This window comes from Arvicanthis niloticus, chromosome 2 (assembly GCF_011762505.2).
Source record: "Arvicanthis niloticus isolate mArvNil1 chromosome 2, mArvNil1.pat.X, whole genome shotgun sequence".
Taxonomy (NCBI): Eukaryota; Metazoa; Chordata; class Mammalia; order Rodentia; family Muridae; genus Arvicanthis; species Arvicanthis niloticus.
The window spans coordinates 147,089,005-147,115,654 of record NC_047659.1 but is presented as its reverse complement, the minus strand read 5'-3'; the positions used below and the strand labels follow the sequence as shown (position 1 = coordinate 147,115,654).

At 50.0% G+C, this 26,650-nt stretch overlaps 2 protein-coding genes across 6 annotated transcripts; one reads left to right on the top strand and one right to left on the bottom strand.

Annotated features, from left to right (window-relative positions):
• Positions 1–296: 296 nt before the first annotated feature.
• Nkain4 (sodium/potassium transporting ATPase interacting 4) lies at positions 297–19,852 on the top strand. 5 transcript variants are annotated; one of them, XM_034495341.2, is made up of 8 exons: positions 297–452; positions 9,114–9,251; positions 9,507–9,587; positions 10,477–10,674; positions 16,299–16,360; positions 17,417–17,477; positions 18,651–18,735; positions 19,629–19,852. In XM_034495341.2, the coding sequence occupies exons 1-8, from the start codon at positions 399–401 to the stop codon at positions 19,640–19,642; spliced, it is 693 nt and encodes a 230-aa protein (XP_034351232.1). In that variant the 5' UTR covers positions 297–398; the 3' UTR covers positions 19,643–19,852. The 5 variants fall into 5 exon arrangements, with proteins under 5 accessions (XP_034351232.1, XP_034351235.1, XP_034351234.1 ...); XM_034495344.2 differs by lacking the exon at positions 9,507–9,587; XM_034495343.2 differs by lacking the exon at positions 16,299–16,360.
• Positions 19,853–20,715: 863 nt separating this feature from the next.
• On the bottom strand, positions 20,716–25,227 carry Birc7 (baculoviral IAP repeat containing 7). The gene is made up of 7 exons (XM_034493788.2): positions 24,861–25,227; positions 23,431–23,530; positions 23,000–23,078; positions 22,874–22,919; positions 21,629–21,700; positions 21,285–21,483; positions 20,716–20,792 (listed from the first exon to the last, which is right to left on the bottom strand). The coding sequence occupies exons 1-6, from the start codon at positions 25,225–25,227 to the stop codon at positions 21,290–21,292; spliced, it is 858 nt and encodes a 285-aa protein (XP_034349679.1). The 3' UTR covers positions 20,716–20,792; positions 21,285–21,289.
• Between the last annotated feature and the right edge of the window lie 1,423 nt (positions 25,228–26,650).

Below are 26,650 nucleotides of genomic sequence, written 5' to 3'. Positions count from 1 at the left end.
TACCAGAAAGCCCTGTCATCGCCGCTTTAAGAAAGGGTCTCGTGCCTCCTCTCCGGACCGCTTGAAGCCCCTAAGGGCTGCAAGGACTAAGGGTATCTAAGCGTGGAGGCAGACGCAGAGCAGCTGTTATCCAGAGCTAGAGAGATGTGGGTGGGCGGGGTCTAAAGAGCGGGTGGGCAGGGGCGGGATCTAAAAGGAGGGGCGGACGGGGCTGGGGTCTGCTAGGCTTACTCGAGGCAAGATCCCGTTGGGGCGGGATCTGCAAGCTGGAAGGAGGCGGTGTTTTCAGGTCCTGGCGGGCGGAGGAAGGGGGGTGGGGAGGGTGGACAGAAGGCTTCGCACGCGGAGGACTCCGGCCCACTCTGGCAGCAAAGGTTCCCACAGGCGAAGTGACTACCATGGGCTCTTGCTCCGGCCGCTGCACACTTCTTGCGCTCTGCGCTCTGCAGCTGGTGAGTCCGGGTGTCCTGCGTGGCTCTCCAAACCCGCGCTAGCCTCGGGTGGCTCCTGGGATGACGGCTTGGACTTGGCTGCTGCGGCCGATTTTTCTGGCTGACAGGCGTGCGAGGGGAGCTGTTACGGTGCCGGATCCTGGCTGTGCCCTGCTGTGTTTGCTCGGGGAGGACAGGTGCTGGGGACCATCTGGGGGCCCCGACCGCAAGAAACAAAAGCCTTTGGGAGGGCTGCCCCGGGAGCTGTGCTCAGGTCCAGAGTGCCTAATCAGGGGGACAATGTTGCTCTTGATGCCAACACGCCCCTAAGGCGCCTGTGGCCAGGAGAAGCAAGCGCGGGTGTCTTACTACCGCAGCACAGGGGGCTGAGCCAACAGCAAAGTTCAGTGTCTGAGTGTGGACATTAGAGTGGGATGTGCTGGAGAGTGTGATCACTTGACGCGCCCAGCTTGTGCGTAGGCACAGACTAACTTGAAGTCTCCCAATCTCCCTGGGCCTGTAAAGGGAAGGGGCTCTCAGGCCCACATACTTAGGGTTGAGCCCAGGTCCATTAGTTGAAAAGCCTTGTCAGAGAACTTGGATGACACTGAACAACTTTGTAGCTCTCCCTGAGCTTGGAGCCTGGAGTGTGGGTTCTAGGGCTGATGGAAGAAGGGGCTAAAACAAAGGTCGCTGGGGAAACTCCTTTGCTAAATGCTAATGAGTCCTGAGTATCTGGTCTTAAAAAGGAAATGTAGCTTTGTTGTTTCTGGACTGGGTGTGGGCCTGGGCCCAGCACGACTGGGTGCCTCCTCCCCTGGCTAAAGCCAGAGGTCCCTGAGGAAGAGGTTGTTTTAAAGACGCTTTAAGGCATTTGGTGTTTTTTCCCAGCAGCCCAGGCTGTACCTCCAGGGACTGCCAGGCATAATGTGGGATTACAGGGAGGTCCGTAGTCCAAGTCTTTACTGGTCTGCAGGTTTCTACAGAACAAGTCAGACTTAAGAGGGCTACCTCAGGCCTTGGAGCAGTGTTGAGTACTGTCTTTCTGTGAAGGGGTCCCTCAAGGGGAAGATGGAGAAAAGTCCTGCAGGAAGACCAGGTAAAGGACAGGGATAAATGACTCAGGTTTAGAGCCTGCCCAATGTGGGAGTCAAGAAACAAATTTGCTTTGTGGGAGAGGGAAGACTGGTTTCCTTGCCCTGGGTTTGTGATGTTCTCTGACTTGTGGCTGAGAGAAGCAGGTGCTTCTACCACCTCTAGTTCAGAGAAGTGGTCTTGGGGTGAAAGAAGATAAAGTCTGACTTCTGGCTGCAAGTAACAGGAGAGGGGTCATTTTGGTGCTTGGGTTGTAGGGCTTCCCTGGACAGGGCTTCTCAAAAGCCCGGTCTCAGCCAAGACAAGCCCCAAGGACTTTGTGGAGCTGTTCTGAGTCCTGTACCCTTGCTTTGTCCAGCAGGGCCACAGCTGAACCGCCCCAGGGAACTGTCAAGGGTCTTTTGTCTTTCACTGGCTGGCAGTTGGGGGCGGGCCACCCTCCTCAGCCTCTGGGCAGAACAGGCCCAATACCACCCACTGCTCTGGTCTCTGCTGAGGAAGCTGGGAGTAGCATGGGGGTCCCGAGGCTTTCCCTTTTTTTTTTTTTTTTTTTTTGACAAGCGTGAGAGTTTTCTTGTTACTAAGTTACTGGACAAAGGACCCAAACAACTCTCCCTTGAAGAACAGCAGGGACTTTGCCGGCTATGAGCCAGCGCTATGCTGAGGCCATTCTCAGTCCTCGCCTTGCGGTGATGACAAGACAGGAAATTCGGGGCCCACGAAGGGGTCTGCAACTAGATTCTGCATGGCTACTAGCTCTAAATTGCCTATCTCCATGCAATGGGAGACTCATATATGGCCATAGAACTTCTGGGCATGTTAGCTCAAAAGTGAGAGGATATGTCAGTATTCTCACCTCTTCCAAGGTTTGCCATTTCTGAGGCGACCAAGGGGCTGGCAACTCTTCAGACTGAGCAGACATGTGCAGCTGATCAAACATCCAGTTGGGGCCTCACAGGACAGTGCCTTGGGTTTCTTAGTGGACCAAAGGGGGCATCTTCAACTCCCCTTTCTTTTTCTCCTCAGGTGGGATGAAGACCAGTCAGATCTAATCATTCATAAAGAGGCTGGTCTCTGGCCCCTGTGCTTGTCGCCCTCCCCTCACCCCATTTGTAATTCTATGTGCCGGTCTCCTCCAGAAACTAGAGGCCTGCTGGGATGGAGAGAGCTGGTTCTGATACTTAAGATCCATTCTAGGTCACACATTTTCATGTTGTATTTAAAAAGACTGTGGCTTTGGTCAGTGCCTCTAACAGTTGAAAGAAACAAGCAAGCACATGGATCACTGTGTGACTCCTCAAGACAAGTATATCGTGGGGGAGGGGAAATGCCATCACTATCTGCCTGGGCCCAGGATAGGACCGTGCAGGGGTGGAGACCCTGAGTCCTGCCTGAAGGAGGGATGTTTCTGTTCCAGAAGTTGAGAGGGTACACAGGGCTCTGAGATGGTGGATGGAGGCAGCAGGGGTTTAGGTGGATGATCACTTGAGAGTGAGGAGCTTGGTGCTCAAAGTCTGGGTTCTGTTAGAGCCTCACTCTATGGGTCAAGAGCAGCCTGTGACTGTGGCTCCAACAACAGTCTCAGTCTTGAACATTCAAATAGGCCTCTGCTGTCATCCATTTTATGGGGTTGGGGTGGACAGCCATCTGGTGCCTCCTTAAGGGAGATTCTCACATTAGTGGAAGTTCTGTAGGAGCTGGGTTCTTCTGGTGAAATGAGAGTAGAGGAAATACCTATCCAGGGCTTGTCCTGGCAGATCTGACAGTGTGGAGAGTCCTGAGTGCCTTCCCAGCAGTTATATGTTCAGTAACACTAGGAATTCAGCAGTGAGCTAAGGGTACGGCTTAGTGGACCAGTGCTTGCCTAGCGAGTGCAAGGTCCTGGGTTTGATTCCAACACTGGAATTTATCATCTCCCCACCACCACCACCCCACACACACACCACAGTTTGGAAGAGTTGAACACATTCCATTCCTTATGTTTTCTGGCCCTACTGACACTCAGAGATTGTCTTCTGAGGTATGTCACAGATGTGTGTTGCATTCTGTTGCCCTCTAGGATGCTGAGGGCAGAAAGGGTATGTATGCAAAGTGAGGACCTGCAATTCCTAGGCCATTTCTTATCCATATGAATGCCCCAGGGTGGCCTCTCCATCATTCTGGGAGAAGCTTGAACTGAAGTTGAGAATCTGAACATGCCTTCCGACACAGACTTAGAACCCAGCAGTTCTGGGGACCTCTGACAGAGGAAGTGGGGAGGGGCAGGAGTTTAAGGTGCCAGAGAAACAGACATCAGAGATTGCCATAGGATTATTGGAGCTGTTAATTTCCTAGGGTCACAGCATCTCTGTAGACTTCCTTGTGGTACAAGGTACTAGATAGGCAGAAGACAGACAACATATGGGAGGGGTAGTGTGTTAGACCTCTTCAGAAGGTTGTGCTGGTGGGCACCAGTCATTCTGCAGGTTTATTGTGGCCTCCATGTGCTATGCTTGGCTGCTGTGCTTGGCTTGTACCCCTCATCAGGAACATTGTTGGGAGGGTCAGCAGGGGCTGGGCATGCAATAGAAAGGAGTTGGCTGTGGTGTAGGTGGCCAGGGAGAGAGAGAGGAGGATATGAATGGGTTCTCAGATCAACAGGAGAGAAAGGATCTTGCCTGCCAGGCAAACTCTGGTTGAGGGATTGGAGAATCAAGCAGCTGGGCAGCTTGTGACAGCCAATAGAATAAGTAAAAGTTTTAGATAACAGAGGGAGAAAGCTGATAAAGGGTTAAGTGTGTCTGAAACACCAGGTAGGTTATAAAAGGGGTGCTGGGCATAGGAGTTACAGAGGTATGGAATGCGGATATACTTCAACCATGGGCTCTGAGGCCTTAGACTCAACCTGACAATTGAGAGCCCATCTTTCAAGAGCTCTAGGTGGAGGCAAGGCAGGACTGATACCCTACCTTGGAGTCTTAAGCTACTCCTCAGGAATGGTCTCCAGTGCATAGTCTCCTCCTAGGGACAGGAGAATGGCATGCTGGGTAACTCTCTTCTTGCATACCCCTCCTCATTCCCTGCTTGGGGAACAGGCCATGACTGACAGTCCTGGTGTTGCTGAGTGCCTGTGTGAAGCTCACTGAGTCTCAGTGACCCCACATTCCAGGCCTAGAGCCACCAGGGTGTGTCTGATCTGAGGGAGGGGCAGGTTCTGAAGGAATTTGGCAGATCACAGAAAGAATCTCCCTCCCCAAAGAAGTTATAAAATCACCTCCCCCTCAGGATAGCACTGTCAGAACAGCAAGACAGGAAGCACTATGGACTTTCAGTCGTACTGACTGGATCTGTCATTCGGCTTCTCCCTGACTGCTTGCTGTATAATACACACACCCACATGTGGACATGTGCACACTTGGCTCTGTATTGTATACAGCTATGGGGCCCACATATGGCCCAACCTGCCTGCATCCCAAGCATTCTCTGGTTACTTCTGGGGTCAGAATATCTCTGAACAAGTGGTCTGGTCTGGAGCCTCAGAATCTAGAGAGCCCTTGGAATGGATGCGGAGGGACTGTTTCTGACTATCTGACACATTACCACAGGGCTCTGATGAGGTGGCTGCTCTTGAGCTGTCCTTCTTATCTTTGGCCTCTAAGACTGACTGAAGCTTCTGCTATGCAGTCTGGTAGCTACAGCATCTGACATGCCTATAAGCACCTGATGTATATACTGTATAGGCCAGACAGGGTCTGGCACCCCTGTGGGAGTGAAAAATCCCCAGTTCATACTCATGGTCCAGAAAGGACTAGCCAGGGAGGGCAGTCCTTACCTCAGTCAAAGCTCCCAGAGGCTCAGGGAGCCCCTGAGACCAGCTATGTTTATATCACCCCAACACCAGCCCAAGCTCAATGCCCACAGGTAGAGCAGACTCTTAACCAACCGTGGCAGGATTCTTGGCATATTCCAATGAGAAGAGTGTCCTGGTTGACATCAACTCCCAATTCCTTAGAGATGATGTAGCTCCAAGACAGACAAATGATTCCTTGTAAAAATAAGCAAAGATCTTACAGAGCTCTCCAATGAGCTTCCATATGAAAGGCATGTGGATGAAGAGGTGAGAGCCATCAGCTGGATCAACAGTGTCTGCCTAGGCAGGGTTAGTGATGGGCCCTCTTCTTCCTCAGTGTAAACAGCCTGTCTGGGACTAACAGGAGCCAAAAGTCTGGCCAAGCAGCTCTCTGTTCACCCTGTGAAAGGACAGAACTGAGGGCTGATCCTTGAGAACTGTCCCATGTGAAATTCTTCCACAGGGAACCGCTCCAGTCTCCACATGCGTCTTCAAGGAGTTTACTCATGTATAAACCCACACACTCCAGGAGGCTAGCATCTTGAAGGACTAGCAACTGAAGGGATCTTTGGAGGTGGGAATGTGGCTGAGCAGAGGCTTCCTCCACCAACAGATGCAATCATGAGACATGGCAGACCCTCTAGGGCTAGCAAGCATGAGTGCTGTGTGACCTGAGAGAAGACAGGACATGTTAACACTTGGACAGAAGAGGGACATTTGAGCATGAGTGTTCTGCGACAGGAATAGGGGCGGCATTCTGACAGGAGCTGGGGACAACTGGTGTGAGCACCCTGATAGGAGATGAGGCAGAGGGTGTGAATACTCAGTACTGGAGGAGTGGGTGGGTCTGAGAACTCTGATTGGCCAGGGGACAGTAGGTGTGAGCACTTTGTGGGATTTTTTGTGTGTGTGAGGCCTTTCTTAAACGGATTCTGCTGGACCATCCTTGGTGTTGTTAGAAGGTCTAATTTTACCTCTCCACTTAGCAGACCAAGTCACCCAGAGAAACCTAGACTCCTGTAGAACACTCTTGTTAACAGTCCTCTTTTGAGACTTCTTTGGACATACCACACTTCTGGTCCATTCACAGCTGTCAGGGCGACGATAAAGCATGCTCAACTGCAGATGGTTCCTGGGTACTGTCAGCACACTTTGGGGGTCAATTCCATCATACAGACCCCAAGCAGCAGGGAGGAACCGGAGTACTTGCAATGAAGTCAGTGTCAGTGGCTATCCAACCTAGTAACCAGATTCAAGGCATGAGGTTGGGGGGGGTGGTGGTGGTGGAGGGAGTCTGTGCCCCCATAGCAATCTCTCAGCCTTGCCTTTCTCTTTTTTGAGTTTGTTTGTAAAGATTTATTTATTTATTTCATGCATATGAGTACCCACCACTAGTCCTTCTCTCTTCAGACACACCAGGGGTTTTGAGCCACCATGTGGTTGCTGAGACTTGAACTCAGGACCTCTGGAAGAGCGATCGGTGCTCTTAACCACTGAGCCATCTCTCCAGCCCCTTGCCTTTCTCTTGATCTCAACTTTTCCAGCCTTGGAGGCAGTGTCACCACTGTGAGCCAACCTGCCTTAGGGTTTCTATTGCTGTGATAAAATATGACAACCATAAACAACGTGTGGAGAAGAGTTTATTTCAGTTTAAAATTCCCATATCACACACCATCACTGAGAGAAGTCAGAGCAGGAATTCAAACAGGGAAGGAGGCCAAAGCAGAAGCAGAGACCATGGTGCTGCTTACTGGCTTGCTCCCAGGCTTTCTTACAGCTCCCAGGACTACCAGCCCAAGGTGACCACCTACAATGAGCTAGGCCCTCCACATCAATCATTAATTGAGAAAACACACCACAGGCTTTCCCACAGGTCAATCTAGTGGGGACATTTCCTTGGTTGAAGTTCTTCTCAATAGACTCTGGCTTGTGTCAAGTTGACAGAAAACTAGCTAGCAGACTTTGAAGTCAGAGACCCGCGTCTGATGCTCAGATAAAAGGTGTGGACCACCATCACCCGGCCCAGAAGCCAGTCTCCATCAGAGAATGCCTTAGTTTTTCCAGTGCTAATCTGATTGCTGGTACACAGAGGCCCAACGAGCGTCACAGGCTCAGCCAATGTGTTGCCCTTTAACATTGCTTCTCTCCCAGAGGTAGCCCATCCTTCTTAGTCCTTCCTGGACAAACTTTTGTCATCCCAAACACAGTGGCTTCAGAGAACGTGTGGAGCATGGTTAGAACATGGTGGAGTTAGCCATACTTTGTCTTCCTTCACCTATACCTGCTCATGGAATGGAAGTGAAGGATGGATGGGTGTGTGGTGAATGAAGGATGGAGAAATGAATGGAAACAAGGAATGTGTAGGTAGATGAAGAAATGGGTAGATGAAGGGATGGTGGGTGAATGGGAAGATGATGAATGAGCAGATAGTTAGGTAACCACCTAACCTCAGAGTCTTGATTCTACTGGGCATAAGTTTGTTTCCCCCAAGTTTAAAACATGTTCTTGTATATAATCCATTCTTCCCCATTGATCTTTCTATCTACTTGGTTAGAGGTCATATTTTTAGAGCTACAGCATCTCATGAGTGTCTCCAGAATAGAAGTGTGGTCAGCTCATGAGGATAAGAGCCATCTTATCCACAACGTTCTCTAGGACAACCATAGAGAGATCAGTTACCAGGAGACATGGATTCTCTGGGCTTCTGCGTTCAGCACCCTGTGTAGGCTCAGGTCTCATCTGTTACTAAAGCAGCTGGGCAGCACTTTAGGATCTGTACTTCTTGTTTATGTCACCCCCATCCTCCAGGTAGAATAGCCTTAGGTATGGGCCAGTCAAGATGGTGCATGCCTTTAATCATAGCACATGGAAGGCAGAGGCAGGTGGATCTCTGTGAGTTCAAGGCTATCCTGGTCTATGTAATGAGTTCTGAATGAAAAATAAAAAAGAATGTAACTGGTCCTAGATATGGTGGAAGAGAAGTTTTATTGTAAATAAAAGAGAGAGCATAGCCAGAGGCAGGGACATCTGAGAGTATTCAGAGTGGACATGACCCTGTGAGGAGAGGGCAGAGGGGATAGGAGAGAGCCAGCCCAATATGCCAGGATGGTAAAGAGCATGGCTGGGGGGAAGGGCAGCCCAGTCCCTGGGTTGGGGAGTTCAGGGTAGGGGTAGATAATGCCACCCAGTAGAGCCCTGTAACAGGTAGGGACCAAGGAATTCTGGGAGAACCTGGGGTCTACTTTGATTGGGGGGGGGGGGGTCGAGACAGGATTTCTCTGTGTAGCCCTGGCTGTTCTGGAACTCACTCTGTAGACTAGGCTGGCCTCAAGTGTGTGCCACCACTGCCCGGCTACTTTGATATGTTAAATAGGCACCTTAGCTGTTAGTCAGGGTTTGAGACCTAACAAGTTCAGGATAATCAGGACTATGTAGAGAGACCCTGTCTCAAACAAACCAAACAAAAAACAAACAAACAAAAATAAACCGTGGCGTTTTGGGTCTGGGGACAAGGAAGGAGCCTGGCTCCTCAAGGTAGGAACACTCCAGCAGTGACATTTGGGCTTGTCAAACTTGATGATTTTTGCTAGAAAAGCCACATCATAGGCACACGAAGCTGCTCAGGGTTATGGCCGAGGAGTTTGTGGCTCACCTGGTACAGATGTTAAAATAGATAGATGTGAAGGATACTAAGGAGGGAGGCAAAACCTGAGGTGGCCCATTAGGCCCACTGTTCCTCATGGGTCACCTGTTCTTAGGTCACAGCTCTGGAGCGACAAGTGTTTGACTTCCTGGGTTACCAGTGGGCACCCATCCTGGCCAACTTCACCCACATCATCGTGGTCATCTTGGGTCTCTTCGGCACCATTCAGTACCGGCCACGCTACATCGTGGTGGTGAGTCTGCTGTGCTTGGCTGCCTCTATGCAAGTAGTATTGGTAGCAGCTTAGGCAGAATGTCTTAGATGGACACCTGTCCAGGGTGGGCTTAAGGAGGCTTTTCCAAGCTTAACATGGGAAGGTCGGACTCAGGGAGTCCCGACGTTGCCACAAGTTCAAGGGCTTTCTTCCAAGGGGTTGGAGAAAGTCAGATATCCACCCTGAAGCTGCTGGGTTCAACCTCTTCTGCCTTGTCCTTCTTGGTCTCCCTAGTATGCTGTATGGGCAGCTGTCTGGGTTACCTGGAATGTCTTCATTATCTGCTTCTACCTGGAAGTAGGGGGCCTCTCAAAGGTGAGTAAGGGTGGGGAGGGGCTCATCCACTGGGTCTTGGCCAGATCACCATGTGACACTTAGTGTGGTTCGTTGCACATTTCTAATGGCGATGGGCACTTGGTGCATAGCGCTGGCCGCAGCACCAGGACAATTTTGGCTGTGATAAGTGCCCCAGTAGTTTGGGAAGACTGTTTTGTAAGTGGTAAGGGTTGCTGGTAAGGTACTGTGGGTGTCAGTGTGCCAGGGCCTCAGGCTGGGTAGCACAGAGGGTGGGTAGGTCTTCTGGGAGAGGGTCCTGGAACCAGGCAGTACCAGGGAGGAGTTGGGACTGTGTAGACAGCTGGCAGAGATGTGTAGGCGACTCCTTCTCAGGGGATGATGGGATTGGGGCACAAGCAGAGATCTTCCTCTTGTGGCCACATGGAGTCTTCTGTTCTGGCCGACTGCCGTGTGCCACTCAAGAAGCTCTGGATTGGTGCAGCTTTATTCTCCTACTCTGAAGAGACATGTGGTGGTATGGTGGACTGAGCTAGCCCTGACAGGGCTTATGCCAGTCACAGTTAGGGAGTAGCTGACATAAAGCCCAAAACCCACTGTGGCATCTTTGGCCAGAGACATGAGTGAAGGTTTTGAGAAAACTGGATACTGTAATAGTGAGTCTTGAGGTCTTTCTCAGGCAAGAAAGGATACCCCCTGGAAGAAGGGGTATGAGGGCTGATGGAAAACAAAATCAGGCTTTCCCCTTGAGGAACAATTTGGGGACACTTGTTCCTGTCTCTCACAGCTGGAACCCAAGAGGAAAAGGTGGAGGGAGATTGGACACTTCATCCTTTCCCACTTCAGTCTGTGGTTGGTAGACACTGGCTGTCTTCTGATATTAATTTTTTTCCTGTTCCTTTGTTTCCAGGACAGTAAACTCTTGACCTTCAATCTCTCTGGGCATCATTCCTGGTGGGAAGAGCATGGACCAGGCTGTCTTCATGAGGAGGCAGCCACAGCTGGCCTGGGTGTACTACATGGACAGTCCTTGGTGGTGGGTACTAGCTGTGCCATGGTGCACAGCTACGTGGAAGCCCTGCACAGTGGCCTGCAGATCCTGCTAGCGGTGAGTATGGGGTCAGGCACTCAGGCCGGGGGCTTGTTCTATCTGGGGCAGAGTCAGGCCTTTCCTTCACACAGAGGAACCAGCTTTCCTCCTTGTTAAGCAGAACTGACTCTGTGTCCTACAAGGAGTGAAGGAGTCAGGGCGGACTTCTAACCTGGAGCTTGTCTTAGTCACTGCTCTATTGCTGTGAAGGGACACCATGACCAATGCAACTCTTATGAAAGAAAGCATTGAATTGGGGCTTGCTTACAGTTTAAGAGGTTTGGTCCATTTTCATCATGGTGGGGAGTGTGGCAGCAGACAGGAAGGCATGGTGCTGGAGAAGTGGCTGAGAGCTACATCCTGATCCATAGACAGAAAGAAAGAGACTGGGCCTGGCATGGGCTTTTGGAACCTAACCCCAGTAACACACTTCCTATGAAAATGTCCCACCTCCTAATTCTTACAGTCCTTTGAAATAGTGCCATTCCCTGGTGAATAAGTATTCAACTATATGAGCCTATGAGGGCCATTCTTATTCAAACCACCATAGTCCATCATTGTTCTTGTAAGACAGGCTCAAATGCAGAATCAAACTTCAGCTTCTGATGATGCTGTGGAGTCGCAGGCAACCAGGAACAGCAACAACAAAGGTGAAGATGGGTGCTCGTCTATCTCCCTAGCACAGGGGTAGTACAGGCAAAGCTAGAGGCTGACCTCAACAGGACTGTGAGAGGGAGCTAGAAACCCCAGACCAGCCAATAAGGCTGCAGATTGGCCCCACTGATGACATTGTTTAATCCCAATAAGTCTGGTCATTAGGATAACACTGCAATGCTTTTTCATGAGTCTCAGGGCTCTTGGGGATTTTTCACAAGCTCCCATCTCCTAGGAGAGAAGGCAGAAGAGGGGACATACTCCCTGGCACACAATGGGCTGACTGGGCTGGCTATGAGCCCATGGCTCTGAGAAGTCTGCTACAGAACAGATGCTGTGAAACAGGGAACAGTGTGGGGAAGTAGCAAATTTCCTAGCATTGTGAGATACCACTGCTCTCCAGGAGTTCTGCACTGTGAGAAGCAGAATGGTTCTGTGGCCCAAACCACTCCTATATCAGCTGTGGAGCTGACTGCTTCTGGGTAACTTTCTCACTACCCTATTAGACATGTAGAAAATTCTCTTAGCAGTGAGTCACCAGCAAGGGTTATTATCCTGTCAATGGTGACACACACACCCCCACCCAGACTCAGGTTGTCTACATTGAGCCTCCAGGGAGACACAAGTCTCGATGGGTCCCGAGAAGCTGGGACTCCGTTATTTTTCATGTGTGTTCATGACCCTAATCCCAGAGGAAAGATCAAGGCGGCCTGATGTCACTCACAGCTGTGATGGAACAGAGTAGAAGGTTGGGTTCAGGTGTGCAGGACCATGGGGTACCAGAGACCTAAGGTTCTGAACCCCAAAGGCCTTTCCCCAGAACCTTAGCCCATTTAGATGGCCAGGGAGCTAAATGGTGCAGAAAAAGCAGTATGGGGGAGAGGGCCAAGGAGGCATTTGAGAGACTAGTGCTGAGGCTAGGTTTCTGCTGCTCTGTCTTACTGCCATGACAACACAAATGGCCCAGGCTTCAGCCTCCTTGCAAGGCCCAGAGTCTAGACTTACCATGGTCTACCAAACACTGGAAGTTGTGGCATCTGTGGGGATGAGAGATATGTGGCCCATATGTTTGCTCTGAGACCACATAGAGAATACAAGGATGGAATCCAGGCTGGAATCTTCCTCAGCTACCTATATAAAGGAAGGATTAAGACAACCCCCTATTCAGAAACAGCAGATGGCAAGGAGTCTATGAGGCCTCAGACTACCTATCAACAGCACCAGCTGTTAAAGACCAAGCCAAAGCCACACGAGCCTTTCTGAAGAACCCTTCATATCTAGAGTGGGCATAGGGGCACACAGACTCCCACTGTAGTCCACAACCCTCTCTTGCTCTCAAGGCCTTTTACACCCTGCTCAGGAGGTCCAGATGGAGTAGATTCCTGAGCAGAACACTCAGCCTCAGAGGCCACTCTAGATACAGTGTCAAGTCTGGGCTCCCTCACTGTCAGTCACTGGACCTCTTACTGTGTCCCAAGTTCTGTCATTCCAGGACAGCACCTGGTGCAGTAGAGTATCTTGTCCTGGTCAGTCTAGACCTGGGCGCATTATCTATGTGTCTGGATTTGGGTTGGTGCAGGGACTGGAGTCTTGAGAAGACCAAGCAGATACTGATTCATGAACTCTGCCTGCATGTTCATGGAGAAAGATGATCTCATCAGGCACCTTTCCAAAGGCCAGTCTGGACCTCATCTATTCACACCAGGGTACCTCAGCCTGCATAGAAAAGTAAGGGGCTGCAGAAGCTGCTATAAATGCATTGAAGCCCAGTGAGCCTGGATCCCTATGCTTAGTTCTACCAGGCAGGGTGACCTGCTACCTCAGCATGGATCAGAGTAGGACCCCACACATTTGGACCATCATAGAGGCTGAGTTCTGGCTTTATTTCTGTAAAATAATAACAACCAACCAGACGGGAGGAATCTGGCATAGTGACACAAGCCTGCCATCCCAGCATGTGAGAAACAGAGAAAGGAGGACCACCTACTCAAAGGAGGACCACCAACTCAAGGAGGATAACCTGCTCAAAGGAGGATAACCTGCTCAAAGGAGGACCACCAACTCAAAGGAGGACCACCTACCCTAGGCCAGCCTGGGTACAGAGCAAAACCATCTCTGGAAAATAAAATAGAACTGGGATGTGGTGACAGATCAGTGAGTAGGATGCTTGCTTTGCAAGCATGGGACCTGAGTTCAGTCCCGTAGAACCCATGTAAAAGATGCTGAGCACCTGGAGAGACGGCTCAGTGGACAAGAGCACATATTGACCTGGTGCCATCATCATGTGTCTCAAGGCAATAAGCTGGAGGGCACTAGGGCACTTGAAGTTCTCTTCCGGCTCCACATGCACTCACGCATGCACACCGCTGAACAAACGTGTATGTACATCACACATACACACATAAAACAAATAATTATAACAAAGCCCTGGCTGTCCTGGAACTCCGTAGATCAGGCTGGCCTCAAACTCATAGAGATCCACCTGCCTCTACCTCCCAAGTGCTGGGATTAAAGGCACAAACCACCACACCTGGTTCATTAAATATAATAAATTATATTTAAAAATAGGAATGGTGGTGTGTGTGCTTATAATCTCAGCATTTTGGAAGTAAGGACAAGTGGATCTGTGAGACTCACTGCCGAGCCAGTCTCGCCTGTGGTGAGTCAGTGAGAGATGTCTTTAAAAACACAAAGGTGGATGATGGCTAAGAAATGACATAAAAGGTTGTTCTTTTTGCTTCCAAATGTACATGCACCTGCACCCACACAGACACATGTACCTATAAACACACACACACACACACACACACACACACACACACACACACACACACACACACACAATCAGCCAAAGGGGCTTAGAACAGAAACTTGCTCCCTCACAGCTCCAAGATCAGAGTCCAAAGCTAAGGAATTAGTGGGGCTGGTTCTCTCTGGGGCTCTGAGGAAAGAGGTCCAGGTGTCCTCTAATCATGGGTCACAGCATTCTCTGGCCTAGGGAGATACCAGCTTCTCCACCTGTCATGCAGCCTTTTTCCTACATGGTTGTCTCAACATCCTTCCTCTGGTAAGAACACCATTTGGTTTAGGGTCACTTCATCTTATCTAACCGCATGCTGAAGTTTCATGAACCCTATTTTTTAAAAATGAGCAAATTCCAAGGCACCAGAGTTGGGGTTTGGAAATGTGTTTGGCACATGGTTTAACATACCACTGAACACTTCTCTAGACTCTTGCCTGAGCTCTGGCCCCAGAGGACTGGATGCAGCAAGCCACTGCCTGAGAAGACTACCTCAGACCCTTTCCAAAGCTCAGACTTTTCCAAAGCAGAGAGGACGGACATCTTGGCTTAGAGACCCTCCTTGTCCTAGGTGGTTCAACATGAAATAGGAGTATGTGCCCTTCTGGGAAGTGGTCCAGTGAATCCCATCCAGTCCAGTCCTGCCGGCCTCCTTCACTGTCCCCAAGCCTGTGATGATCACAGAAACCAATATGTGGCTTTTCTGGTGAGGATACCATCTCCCAACCATGTCCCACCTAACCATGGATTCACTGGTATTACGTGAAACTAAAGAACAGCTATAGCTGGTGATCATGGAATTGACTCCATAGTCCTCTCTAGCACTGCTCAAATTAGTGAAGAACAGTGGGGAGAGAGACACTTCCTGGGCCCAGGTGGTGCCACCTTTGTGGACCTAGAAAACCATTTGACCTTTCTGCCTCATTTATCACTTCTTAAAGTCAATGGACTCAAAGTGTGGTGGTAGGAGAGGTTTAGGAAACTGTGGAGCAGCAGCCATGTCAGCACAGTCCATACGACTGTGGGTGCCACACCTTGGGCACAACCACATTAGTCCACAGAGAAGCCTGGTCATATCTTGAGGCCTCCAGCCTTCCCAGTGCACACAATGCTTGGTAGAGGTCAAGTTCATGGGACAACCAGCAACTTAAGGAAGAAACTGAATTCTACATCTGAGGACATCCAAGATATAAGAAAGCATGCAGCAGACAGTGCAGGTAGCCTTGTGGTCCACACTACACCCCCACTACACCCCTAGGCATCTTGCTTAAGTTCAGCCTTCACAGTGGGAAGCTGAAGTTATGTTTCATCCCAATGTAACTGTGCAGAAGCAAGAGAGGATCCCAGTTGAACCCCAAACATGAAGGAATACAGGCATGGTCCTCATAAAAGAAAGAACTGATTAGTCAAGGTTCTCTGTCAAGAATTCTAAAATTGAAGACTCTGAAAAGACAGTAACTGGAAGCTAGAAAGACAAATGAAGGTCTTGTTTCAGGGTACAGAATGATTTTGGTGGAATTGGTGCTGGAGGAACAGAATTCTCCATGTCAGTGGGAAGACAGCATCAGCCATTCTTTCTCAAATGAGAATCCCAGCTCACACATCTGGTCTGCTTGTATTTGTTTTCCCTGTAGAAAAATACCGTCTGTTGTTCACTCTGGATAAGAGAAAAAGTATCAGGCTTAGCTCTTACCAGACCGCTGGTAAGGAAAGGCCAAGGAGAGGGAAAGCTTCCGGAAGAGGCAGAGTAGAAAGATGTTGAGGGAAGATCTGGGTGAACAGGGTGGACAGAAATGGTGGGAAGAGAAGGCAAGAATGTGCGGGTAAGATGTCATGAGCCACAGGGGTGCCTTAAGATAGAGTAGATGCCAGCTCGGACAGAGCCTCCTCCCCAAGAGAACCTGTCACTGTTTCAGCACTGTGGCCAGCTCTCAGGGGGGGTGCAATCCTGGGGTGTGACCCACTACCTCAGACTGTCCCAGGGAATCACAAAAGGCCATGTGAGAGACATCTCAAACTTTCTTCTCAGTGAGGAGAATGACTTCCAGGCTTCGTTCTGGACTTGTTCCTACAGTGCTGCAGTCCTAGAGAACACGGCCTGCACCTGAGCTGGGTAGGGTCTCATGGGCACTGAGGTTATGCATTTCCAGTTTTAGTCTGATAAAGTGCTATCTGTCTCCTTTGACAGGAGGTTGTGTGGCCTTGTGAGAGGCTGCTGGGTCAGGTCAGTGTGGAACCATGGCCTAGAGGGTAAGTGAATCCCTCAAGGCTGTCTGGTTGCTTTTGCAGAGGGACTGCTGCACATCTGTAAAGTCCTGCTTCCTTCCAGTCATACCCAAAAACACTGAACACCGACCTGTCATCTCTAGAGTAGCTTCCAGTGCTTTCACTGGTCAGGCCACTTCTAGCTGTGGTGTCCTGAGACATCCACTGTGGCTCTCAGAGAACCCACTATAGCTCCGGCTTAAGTTGTATCTTTTGAAATATTCAGGTGCACCAAATCATCCAGGGTCCCAGCAAGACAGAGCTGTTGCCAGAGGATGGGATATACATGATATAGATGTTATGTTGGGGCCCACAGGGGGCAGTGCACTCTCTTGAGATTCATGGTAGCATCTTGGGTCCCGAACTAATACACAGAGTGTGAGTTGACAGCACCAGGGCAGAGAGGCAGCTTTTCAGGGAAGTGACTAGTTGTGGAGGCTGGAGGCTTATTTTTCCTTCTCTCAGATCTGCTGGGTTCCCCACTAGCCATCTTAGTCAAAACACCATCCTGTCCACACAGCTAGCCTTGCATGCCAGGAACAGAGGCTAAATGTGGAAGGAGTGCCTGTACCCTGGAATTCTGCCTGATCTGAGTGGAAGGGGCCTACAGGACATTGCATGGTGACATGAAAAATACAGACTTGAACGTATGGGCTCAGAGGACACGTGGCATGGCCTTGTCTTCTCCAAATTACTTCTCAGGTGTCCGTGTTCCATGGGAAAGTTCAGCTCTGTTTTTCCATGTTTAGTGCTTCAAGCTCTGAAATGGGAAATGGCCACCACCCTTCAGACTGGCTTGATGGCTCTCCTCACCCATGTGGTGCCCACTGAGTAGTGCGTCAAGGGAGAACTGAGATATCTGGAATGTAGGAGCTTGGGAAGCAATGCTGGTCGGTGCCACAGTTCCATTTTATAGGGGAGGAAATGGAGGCTTGTGAGATGCAGGGGTTTTGTCAGGTACACATGGAGTCATCGCCACAGTCTTCAAATTACTGCTACAGCAAGATGGCTTGACATGTCTGGCCTCCTGGTGTCTTTCAGCTCCTGGGTTTCGTCTATGGCTGCTATGTGGTCAGCGTGCTTGCAGAAGAAGAGGACAGCTGTAAGTGTACAGCTAATGGGTGACAATTTTGAGTACTAGGTTATCTGGGGTAGGGCCTAAAGGTGCCCCTTAGTGATGCCCCATGGCTATTGGGTATTCGTTTCTTGCCACAGGCCTAACCACAGTCATGACAGTATAAAGATCTGAGAATGGCGGGGAGGGGGTGTCTATGAAGAGGGACCCAGCAGCCCTCATATCCAAGGATACCTATCTTCATGATCTCTACCATGGCCCTAGGAAAGTCTGAGTCTTCAGTAGCAAGGTCCATTCTGCCTGCCTGGCACCCATATTGATTGACACTTAGTATTAGGTGGGACTCATTTGGACAGATTATTCTTTCCCCTCTGCATGAAGACCCTTTCAACTTAACTGTGATTTGCACCATAATACAGTAATGACTCAAGCCATCCCTTTGGGGACTCCCAATCCTAACATAGTCTCATGGGAAGTCCCTGCAGTAGAAGGATTGACAGTATGTGGCTGGGCGGTCAGGTGTCTTGTGGATAGAACCTTCCCTGGAGTCAGAACTGAAATTCAAAGCCATCTGCCCCAGAGAGTTGGACCATGGAGTCAGCTGTCCCCATATTTAAGAGACTTAGGCTTGATTCTTGAGTCTGGTGAGAGATGTGATCCCTTGAGTCTTTGATCAAGGCCCTGGTGCTGCCTGGTCAGACTGCAGCTGGCTGCTGCTACTGCTGCTGAAGCAGGAGCTCCACCTGCTGTTTGAATTCAGAACTGCAGCCAACCCTGAGCTTCAGAAATTTCTTCATTTTACCCAACAAGCCACTAGTATGTGTGTGAGAGGCTTCACAGGGCAGGTGCTTGGTGTTAGTGAAGGCTACAGGTTTAGTATTTGGAGAGTTGGTGATTTGGAGAGTCTGACTGGGTGGGGTTCAGCTCTGTCCATGCTGAAGGGCCCTTGTTAGCCTTCCCCATCTGATCCCCTTCTAGCAAGGTCCAGTCAGATTGCAGAGCCAGAAAACTGTGCCCAGTGCCCCAGAGAGATCCCAGCAAGGTTTGCGACCAACAGGGACTGGTTTGGGTTTGTGCCTGAACCCTTCACAAGCTCTGGCAACATCTCTCTTGTTGGGAATCTGTCATGGGGAATGTTTTCCATCCTGCCATCTTTTCCATCATTTGGGTTTTATTTTATTTGGGCTTGATTTCTTTCAGTTGATTTCATTGGTGGATTTGACCCATTCCCCCTGTACCATGTCAATGAAAAGCCGTCCAGCCTCTTGTCCAGGCAGGCATATTTGTAAGTATGGCCCACTCAGCCTGCGTTAGAGCAGTCACAACACAAGGCTCTTCTCCTTGGAGACTTTACCAGGCATCTGTCTGTCCATCCATCCATCTATCTATCACTCCCTTAAGATCATGCCAGGGGTTCAGTGGCTGTAGAACTCAGCCCCACGTATTGAGCTCAAAGCTCAGCAGGGGTACATTCTGTAATAACCATGTCCCAGAATCTCCCCAGGGGCTTCACTGTTTCTGTAAGTGTAGATGGTGTGGGTATCTGTTTCCCATAATTGTCTGATTATATTTTCTTCTCCAAAGTGGTGCCATGGCCGTGCAGACACCTTGGCTGTGTCTGGGCTTCCTGGTGGTCCTGGAATTGCAGTCAGAGGGGCATCTAGGGTTTCCCTTGGTAACCTGATCCCAGAGATTCCTAATCCCTGACCTCAGATTGCCCTAGGCTATCACAGATAATGGGTATCAGAAGTAGCAGGACTTCAGCTCCCAGGAAAAAATAATGGAGGAAATACAGACTCAGGAAGGGGAGGAGCCTCTGCAGCCTGCCAGCTGCAAAGTCCTCAAAGTCTTGACAAATATGCTCCTAAGTCAAGCCTGGGTTCAATAGATCTCCATGAATAGAGGCAGCAGCCCTTGCGAGATCTCTTTTCAATAGGGAATCTGACCAGCATGAAACCCTTACTCCACTCCCAGTCCCATAGGGATGGCTCAGGGCCATCAGAGTATAAACCTAGTATCTGCCCTGTGCATGGAGAAGCCTAGCCCCTGGCATGTTTTTGCTATACCCTGAGCAACTATCCCTTTCTTGGCTTTGTGGGTTTTGCATTTGAAGTTCTCCAAGAGAAAAGACACTGTCCTGCCTCTCTCAGGATCCTCTGACCTCTGCCTTCTCCACAGGCATGCATAAGTGAGGGAATGGCTGACCCTGCTCCTGCAACCCAGCCTCAGCCACGGAAACAATGAAGAGTCCCCAGGCCTGGAGTCGCGGCTCTGCTTCCCTGCCTGCCTAGCATTTTTTCCAGTTCACCTTGGATACCAGTGAGGGGTGGGGGACACTGTGGCTACAACTATGAGTTTGTAATTTCTTTTTTTTTTCTAAAAAAAAAAAATAAGAAAAGGCATGAGAGACTGTGGAAACAAACAATTGGCATCCCTGGTCTTGGACAGCTGGAAGCAAACCTGGGCAATTTCCCAGGAGTCCTCTGGGTGCTCTGTTCTGGGGTTACAAGACCTGCAGCCCACATACTGCTTCCAGAGGAAGGATGTGGGCGTGGATGTGTGGCATATCAGGGGACAGGAAGAAGGTTCAGCCCCGCTAGCAGGTCCCTGTTATGAGCCACCAAGATCCAAGAGTGACTAAGGCCTTAAATAAATACTGCAGTACCCTGTCTGCAGGTCTTATTCAGGCAAAGCCCCTGGCCCCACTGAGGCCAGTGGGATTCCTGATGCTGATCCAGACGCCCTGCCACTCCTAAGCTAGGAAGAGTACCATGGGTGAAATATGGAGCCTGGGCCTACGACATGGATTCCTCTGAAGAAAGCAGATGGCACCATTCAGAAAGAAAGACCTGGGCAAGTACCCTGAGAATACCTGCCATATAAGGAAATACACAAGGTTGTCAAGTAAACTAGAACTGAGGGTCTGAATTGTCCCCTGAGGCCAGTCTATTCTGAAAGTGTAAAATCCAGTGCAAGGTCACTGAGATCAGAAAGGATGTTTTCTCCAAAGTGGGGAAGATTTTGTACAGTGACTAGAGGTGGCTGGACACCCAACAGGTGCTGCTGTGCGGGCAAGAAGCAATGGAGACCTGTTCAGCATGGACTAAGGGACATGGCTGTGAGTATCTGGGATAGAGCCTAGCTAAGCATTAAGGTGAGAACTTCTGCTTTATTATCTTCAAGTAGATCCAAAAAGCTACAGCAGAATCACTCCTCACACAAACCAGGAACTCTTCCTCCATGCTGTACCATTTGTGGTGGACACCAGGTGTCCCCAGCAGATGCACTGTATGGTCTGGGACAGGCTGAGGCAGGCAGGGTGCCCACTCTGCAGTGTAGTGACTGGAGGGAAAAGAGGAAGCATATGTGAGTTCTGTTCTCATCAGACTTGTCTGAGCCAGGGGCCATTTGGTTTCAGGGACTTCTTTGACCTACCACTCTGTTTAGAAAATTCTTAGGCACATCTTGGGGACATACTGACCTCTGAGCACCCAAGAAAGCCATGGCTCCTATCTCTCAGCAAGGACAGGGATGTGACACATTTATGTAACAATTGAGGTTCATGTGTCCCTCCCAAGCCCAAATCTAACCTACATACCTCTGCAGCTGGCCTCTCCAAGCCTGGCTTAAGCCCTTGATGACCAGCTAAACAAGAGGTGTCCCCCAACCCTCTTTCCCTCTGACTCCACCTATGAAGGATTCAAAATAGTGGGTGGAGTTGTCTATAAGAGGAAGTGAGAAGAATGGCCTGGCCATCTCTAGAGCTGCTAGAAGCAAAACACTCAGCTTACATCTAGGCTGCAGGAAGGATGCTGGGGATACCCTGGGCCTCACCTGGTTTAGGACAGGAATGTGCGTACACAGCTACAGATAGGCACTCTGCAGATAGGGCACAGCTGCAGGTTGGGGGCACACTCAGTACAGACGAAGTGGCCGCAGGGCACGAAGACTACAGAGACGGCTCGATCCAGGCACACCTTGCATCTCCTCTCTTCCTGCAGCTGTCGCAGCTGTTCCTGCACATCCATGGCTCCTGGGGACTCAAGAATTCACCAGCACCCTCAGGGACTAGGAGACTGATCCCTCAGTGAGGAATGAGCTTGCCACACAGACCCACCCTCTGTACCCCCTCCGTGAAAGAGGGTGGCCCATTCAACTTATGTGGATCCTGGCTATACCTGGCTCACTAGCAACTGCAGTCTGGGTCTCTCTTCTGGATCTGAGTAATTCAGGGCTTCCATGGGCAGGAGCTGGAGATAGTAGGTATGGATTAAAGGCCCCACTTCTGTAGGGAAGGGTGGCTTAGCCCAAAGAAGGTCTAGCAGCCATAAAGTTTCAGTTCTGACTTCTGACTCAGAGAGCAGAAAGATTTGTATGGCACTCAGCTGCTCATGAGGACCCTGGATTTCACTAGAGTCCTCCACCTGCCTGGCCCCTTAGATTCGGTGGTCACAGAGTGTATGTATGTGGCATATTGGGAGAAACAGAAAACAGATGGTGGTGGATGACTAGAAGACTGAGACAAGGGAAGGCAGACAATGCCTAGAAAGGTTGGCAGTACCTGTGGCCTTTGCCACCTGGCCTTCCTCCTGGAGCAAAGCAGTCACCATTTGTGAAGGGGACATGCCGGGAACACCTGGGTTTTAAGTTCCATGCTAACCACTCCTGGTTGCCCCTAGGGGTGTGGTGGGGTGAAAGACAGAGACAGAGACAGACAGAGACAGAAACACAGAGACAGAGAACCCAAGGTCTCAGGGTTGTGGAGAAAGGCTGGTGGTTTGTGGCATGCTTCATCCATGGATGTGTGTTTCCAGAAGGCACAGGTAAAGGTCCAACTCTCTTATACTGACAGTGCTGAGTTATCAGAGTTTCTAGAGGCGCTACCATCACTGGGGAGAACAGTAGACAAAACCCTGCCAAGCACCAGAGTGTCCCACAAACTTGTGTGCTTGTGAAATGGGTTACTGTTGTATCACATCTCACAGCAATGAGGCTGGGGAGAAGGGCCTCTTGACTGTGACCTCAAGGTTGGGAAGCGCATCATGTGGTCCCTGAAGTCAGAAGTCCCCTTAGGGGCCTCTGAAGAACCTCAAACCCCTGACCCATAGGTCCAAAGAAGGGATTTGGAAAGCGATGTCCTCTGTATCTCTGTTCAACAGGCTTCTGGTTGCAGCCCAGTTAGCTTTAAGGAAGTATGGCTAGTTCCCAGAAGAACCAGCCTAGCATACAGCTACATCCCCAGCTTTGGCTGGTGTCTGTAGCAGTCTTCTCACTAGGAGCAATGGGATGCAGTGCCTTGGACACAACATGTGAACATAGTCCCCGCCCTCCCTGCTGACTGACAGGTACACACTCATCAGTCTTACCCACGTGCGGGCTGCAAACACCAACTAAACAGCAAAGACTATGTTAGGCTCTCTCACCTGAGGGAGCGGCAGAGACTGTATCTTCTGGTTCTTCCCGTTGTTCCTGTTAGAGAGCCATCGATGCCTTAAGTAAACAAAGCAGAGACACCAACCCACCTGAATCTTGAGGACAGATGGACTTACCCAGGATCCCAGCAACGGGGTGTAGGCCTGAATACTTTCCACAAAGTCCCTTCCTTTTGACCGCAGCAGGAACTGACACCTGGGGAAGAGAGCTCAGAAGGCAGGACTAGACTCTTAGAACCCCATTGTCACATTCAAGCCCTGCAAGCCTTTGGGATTAGGCCATGCCTTCTGTTCCCATGGAACCCATTACTTCTGGTGACAGCTAGTCAAGGATGTATCCCCCATGGGCACCTGCAAGTAAGGCTATTCTGGAGATGAGCTCAGAACACCCAGGTGAGCACCTGGAGAAGGTTAGCAACAGGGGAGTACCTACCCTAGCAGCCCCAGGGAGGTCCTAATGTCTCAGACCCATGGGAGATGAAGAGGCTGTACAGAGTTCTTTGGGGCCCTTCTCATTAGTCAGATGCAGCAGCCCACGGAGCCCTTACCTGGGGAACCATCGGGCATGCTCTGTCCAGGGGTCATCTCCACGCTCCCAGCTCTGTAGACCCCCATAGCAGAAGAAACATCTCACCTTGTCCTGCTGGCCTGGATATGGCAGAGACACATAGCTGGTAGCCCCACCTAGCTGGCAACCCCAGGGTGTCCCTCCATGACCATCAGAGCTTGGGTGGGCAGGTCTGGAATCTGCCAGCAGGTTAACAAGAAAAGAGCAAGGCACACATGGGCACCTCTCTTGTCTCAAAGGCAAATAAAGACAATGGCCCTGGGGCATGTGTCAGGAGGGGCCCAGAATATTCCGGAAAGATTGAGCTAGCATTTGTGTTGTTCTCAGAGCATGTGGATAGAGTTGAGCCAAAGGCTTGGAGCATCTGTAACCTGGGAGTGTCAGGGCCAAGAAGGACTCCTAGTTACAGGATAAGGAAGTGACCCTTTCATACCAGTTTATAGCCAGACTTGATTTTAGTGGCTCAGGCCTCAATCATCTCTGCTTTGTGCCCTTCCCCCAGCCATAGGAAAATGTGCCCTTCATGACCTTGAGCAGAAGTTCTAAACAGAATTGCTTACAGGCATATCCCACAGCAGATACCTATGGTCCACAAAATCCCCCTGACATCTGTTGGCCTCAAGGAGGCTCTAACTGTTTCAGACACTGACTCTTCATAACTAGTGTCCAGTGTCCAGTCAGTATGGACCCTTGACTGGCTAATGTAAGGAAAACAGCTGTTTCCTCCCCTGCTAGCCCCACTGGTGACAATTTCTCTGGCTATGTTCTTACTTACAAAGCCCTCTGGTCTCACTGACTCATTTTCCCTCATCCAGGAAGAGACAGAGCCAGAAACTGAGCCCTACTGTGAGTGAGAAGCAGACCAAGCTCAAGGAGTGGTCTACATTTATAACAAGAAGAGGTACTCAAAGAATTTGTATGGAGTTGGCCCCTGCACTAACCTGGTACTTGGAAGCCTGGAGGATTACCTACAAGATGGGCACTGGATGCTTAATCTGGCCCTTACCCCATAAAATAGATTCTGATTTTGTCACTTTGGGTCCAGGAATGAAGGGAATGAATCAGCTCTATAACCAATCCTGAATGGCACTGATAGCTGGGGCTCCCTGAAGAGTGTGGGAAATCCTCAGAACCATGTAAGCCAGGTGAAACCACCAAGACAGCAGACCCCACATGCTGAAGGGCCCTCAGAACAAGGCCAGCATAAGCCCGGGATTTCATAGTGGCTTTGAATGGGATAGACCCCAGCCCTGTCCAGGCAAGGACATCAGAAGTACCTTTTATTAGTTTCTCCCTCGGGGCAGGAATGGGCAGAACCATCTGCCTGGAAGAGTTCTAAGTAGCATCCAGACTACAGAAAAAAAAAAAAAAAAAAAAAAAAAAAAAAAAAAAAAAAGCTCCAACATTTACCTGTGTGGAAGAAGCCAGCAGCAGCCAATGGCTCAGGCTGAATCCCAGCAGTAGCTGGCCAATCGTAGAAGGAGGCTAGGCGGAGATCCTCTGAATCCATCTCGGGGAAGGCAGGCTCCCCAAGGAAGGTAGCCTCAGAGGATTCTTCCTCTTCCGACAGGGGCCGAAGCTGGCCTAAGATCTGCCCGTCTAGGCAGTCCTGGCGCAGGACATGGTTACATGGAGAGTGGGGTCTACCCTGATCCTGTGTGTGGCCATTGCTATCTTCCCTGTAGCTGAGCTCTGGGCCACAGAATGAGTCCCTGGCCCTACTCTCTGACCCCATGGAAAGGACAGCAGCTCTGAGAAAGTCTGCAGGCGAGAACATCACCAGCCCTGGAATGTGCCTGGTGACTTACCTCTAGCTCCTGCCTCTAGTTCTTTCTAGAAGCTGTGGTGGCTCCTGCTTCTAACTGTAAGCATATGCTGCTAGATGCTCAGACGCAGTGGTGTCCAGAGATGTGTCACTTTCTGAAAGGGGCCAGGGCAACCACGTGCTCTTTGTAGCGTGTCATGGGGCCTCCTGGCAGGCACATAACAAAGGCAGTACTCCACCAGGCAAAAAGCATCTCTCAATAGGGGGAGGGACCAAGCTTGGGACCCCTCCAATGGCAACCCCTAAGCCTCAGGAAGCAGGTCATGAACACAGACAAAATAGAGAGGGACTCTAGCCACTCATGGTCCAGTTCTGGGTAGAGAGATCTAGACAGGGGCTTCCAAGGTAAGAAGCTAGGTTGTCCAGGACAGTATGCAACTCCACCATTCCTTCCATACCAAGCCTGTGCTGATGTTCAGGGAAGATCACATCATGGGCTTAACTTGTCCCTAGCACTTAGGAGATCCCTGCTTGGTGCAGCCCTGAGTGAGAGTCAGTCCACTTGTCTGGTCTCAGGCTGCTCTTTATCTGTCTGGATAGTCTAGAGTCAAGTTAAGGGTGGGGTATGCCCTGGCCTTTGTCTGGAGAGCTCAAGGTGTGGGTTGTGTTTGTTCCAGGACGGACATTTCCATCTGCACTGTCACGTAGAATATTGTCTCCTTAAATGAACTCTGCCCCAGAACCTGGTCTTCACTGACCAGCCCCAGGTGAGGGATTCCATTGACATAGAAAAACAGTGAACAGAGAGGAGGGTCATTACCCTAGAGAGGCCATAGGTTGATAAAACAAGAGTCCTTGGGACCCCTTGAAGAGGCAGATAAGAAGACTAAGAGACCAGCTCTGCCCCGACTTGCACTGTAACCAAGCTTCTGCACAAACCTTTACCCTTAGGCAGATAGCTTTTCACTGATTGTGACACTTTTAATATTGTGATTTTTAAAATAAATAAATAAATAAATATATAATATATATATATATATTATATTTTTATTAATTCTTTGAAATTTTCAGGCAAAACTGGGCATGGTGCTTCCCAGCTCTCAAAGGCAGAGGCAGACAGACCTCTGAGTTTGAGTCCAGCCTCTCCAGAGCTAATTCCAGAACAACCAGGGCTATGTAGAGAAATCCTGTCTCAAAAAGAAAAAAAATCCACTTCAACTTCATGTCCTTTTACTTATTTATTTTTTAGTGTATAATCCACCAAGTCTGGTTTGTGGTGTCCATATACTTATGGGTGTGTGGACGTCTACAGGAGCATGGTCAAGCTACCAGCGGCCACAACCTTAAAGAAAACTGACCCTCCCTCTTCCAGAAGCTGCTGACTGTCAATAGTCCCTCAGTTAGAGGTTGGGTATTGGGAGACATGGTGAGGGTT

Excerpts from the sequence above, each read along its gene's own strand:
- Nkain4 (XM_034495341.2), top strand. The coding sequence starts at position 399 with ATGGGCTCTTGCTCCGGCCGCTGCACACTTCTTGCGCTCTGCGCTCTG. Across the intron at positions 9,252-9,506 it reads GGCCACGCTACATCGTGGTG|TATGCTGTATGGGCAGCTGT; the intron begins GTGAGTCTGCTG and ends TGGTCTCCCTAG. Across the intron at positions 10,675-16,298 it reads GCCTGCAGATCCTGCTAGCG|GAGGTTGTGTGGCCTTGTGA; the intron begins GTGAGTATGGGG and ends CTCCTTTGACAG.
- Birc7 (XM_034493788.2), bottom strand. The coding sequence starts at position 25,227 with ATGTTCTCGCCTGCAGACTTTCTCAGAGCTGCTGTCCTTTCCATGGGG. Across the intron at positions 23,531-24,860 it reads TGCTGGCTTCTTCCACACAG|GCCAGCAGGACAAGGTGAGA; the intron begins GTAAATGTTGGA and ends TGCCATATCCAG. Across the intron at positions 22,920-22,999 it reads CCCCGTTGCTGGGATCCTGG|GAACAACGGGAAGAACCAGA; the intron begins GTAAGTCCATCT and ends GCTCTCTAACAG.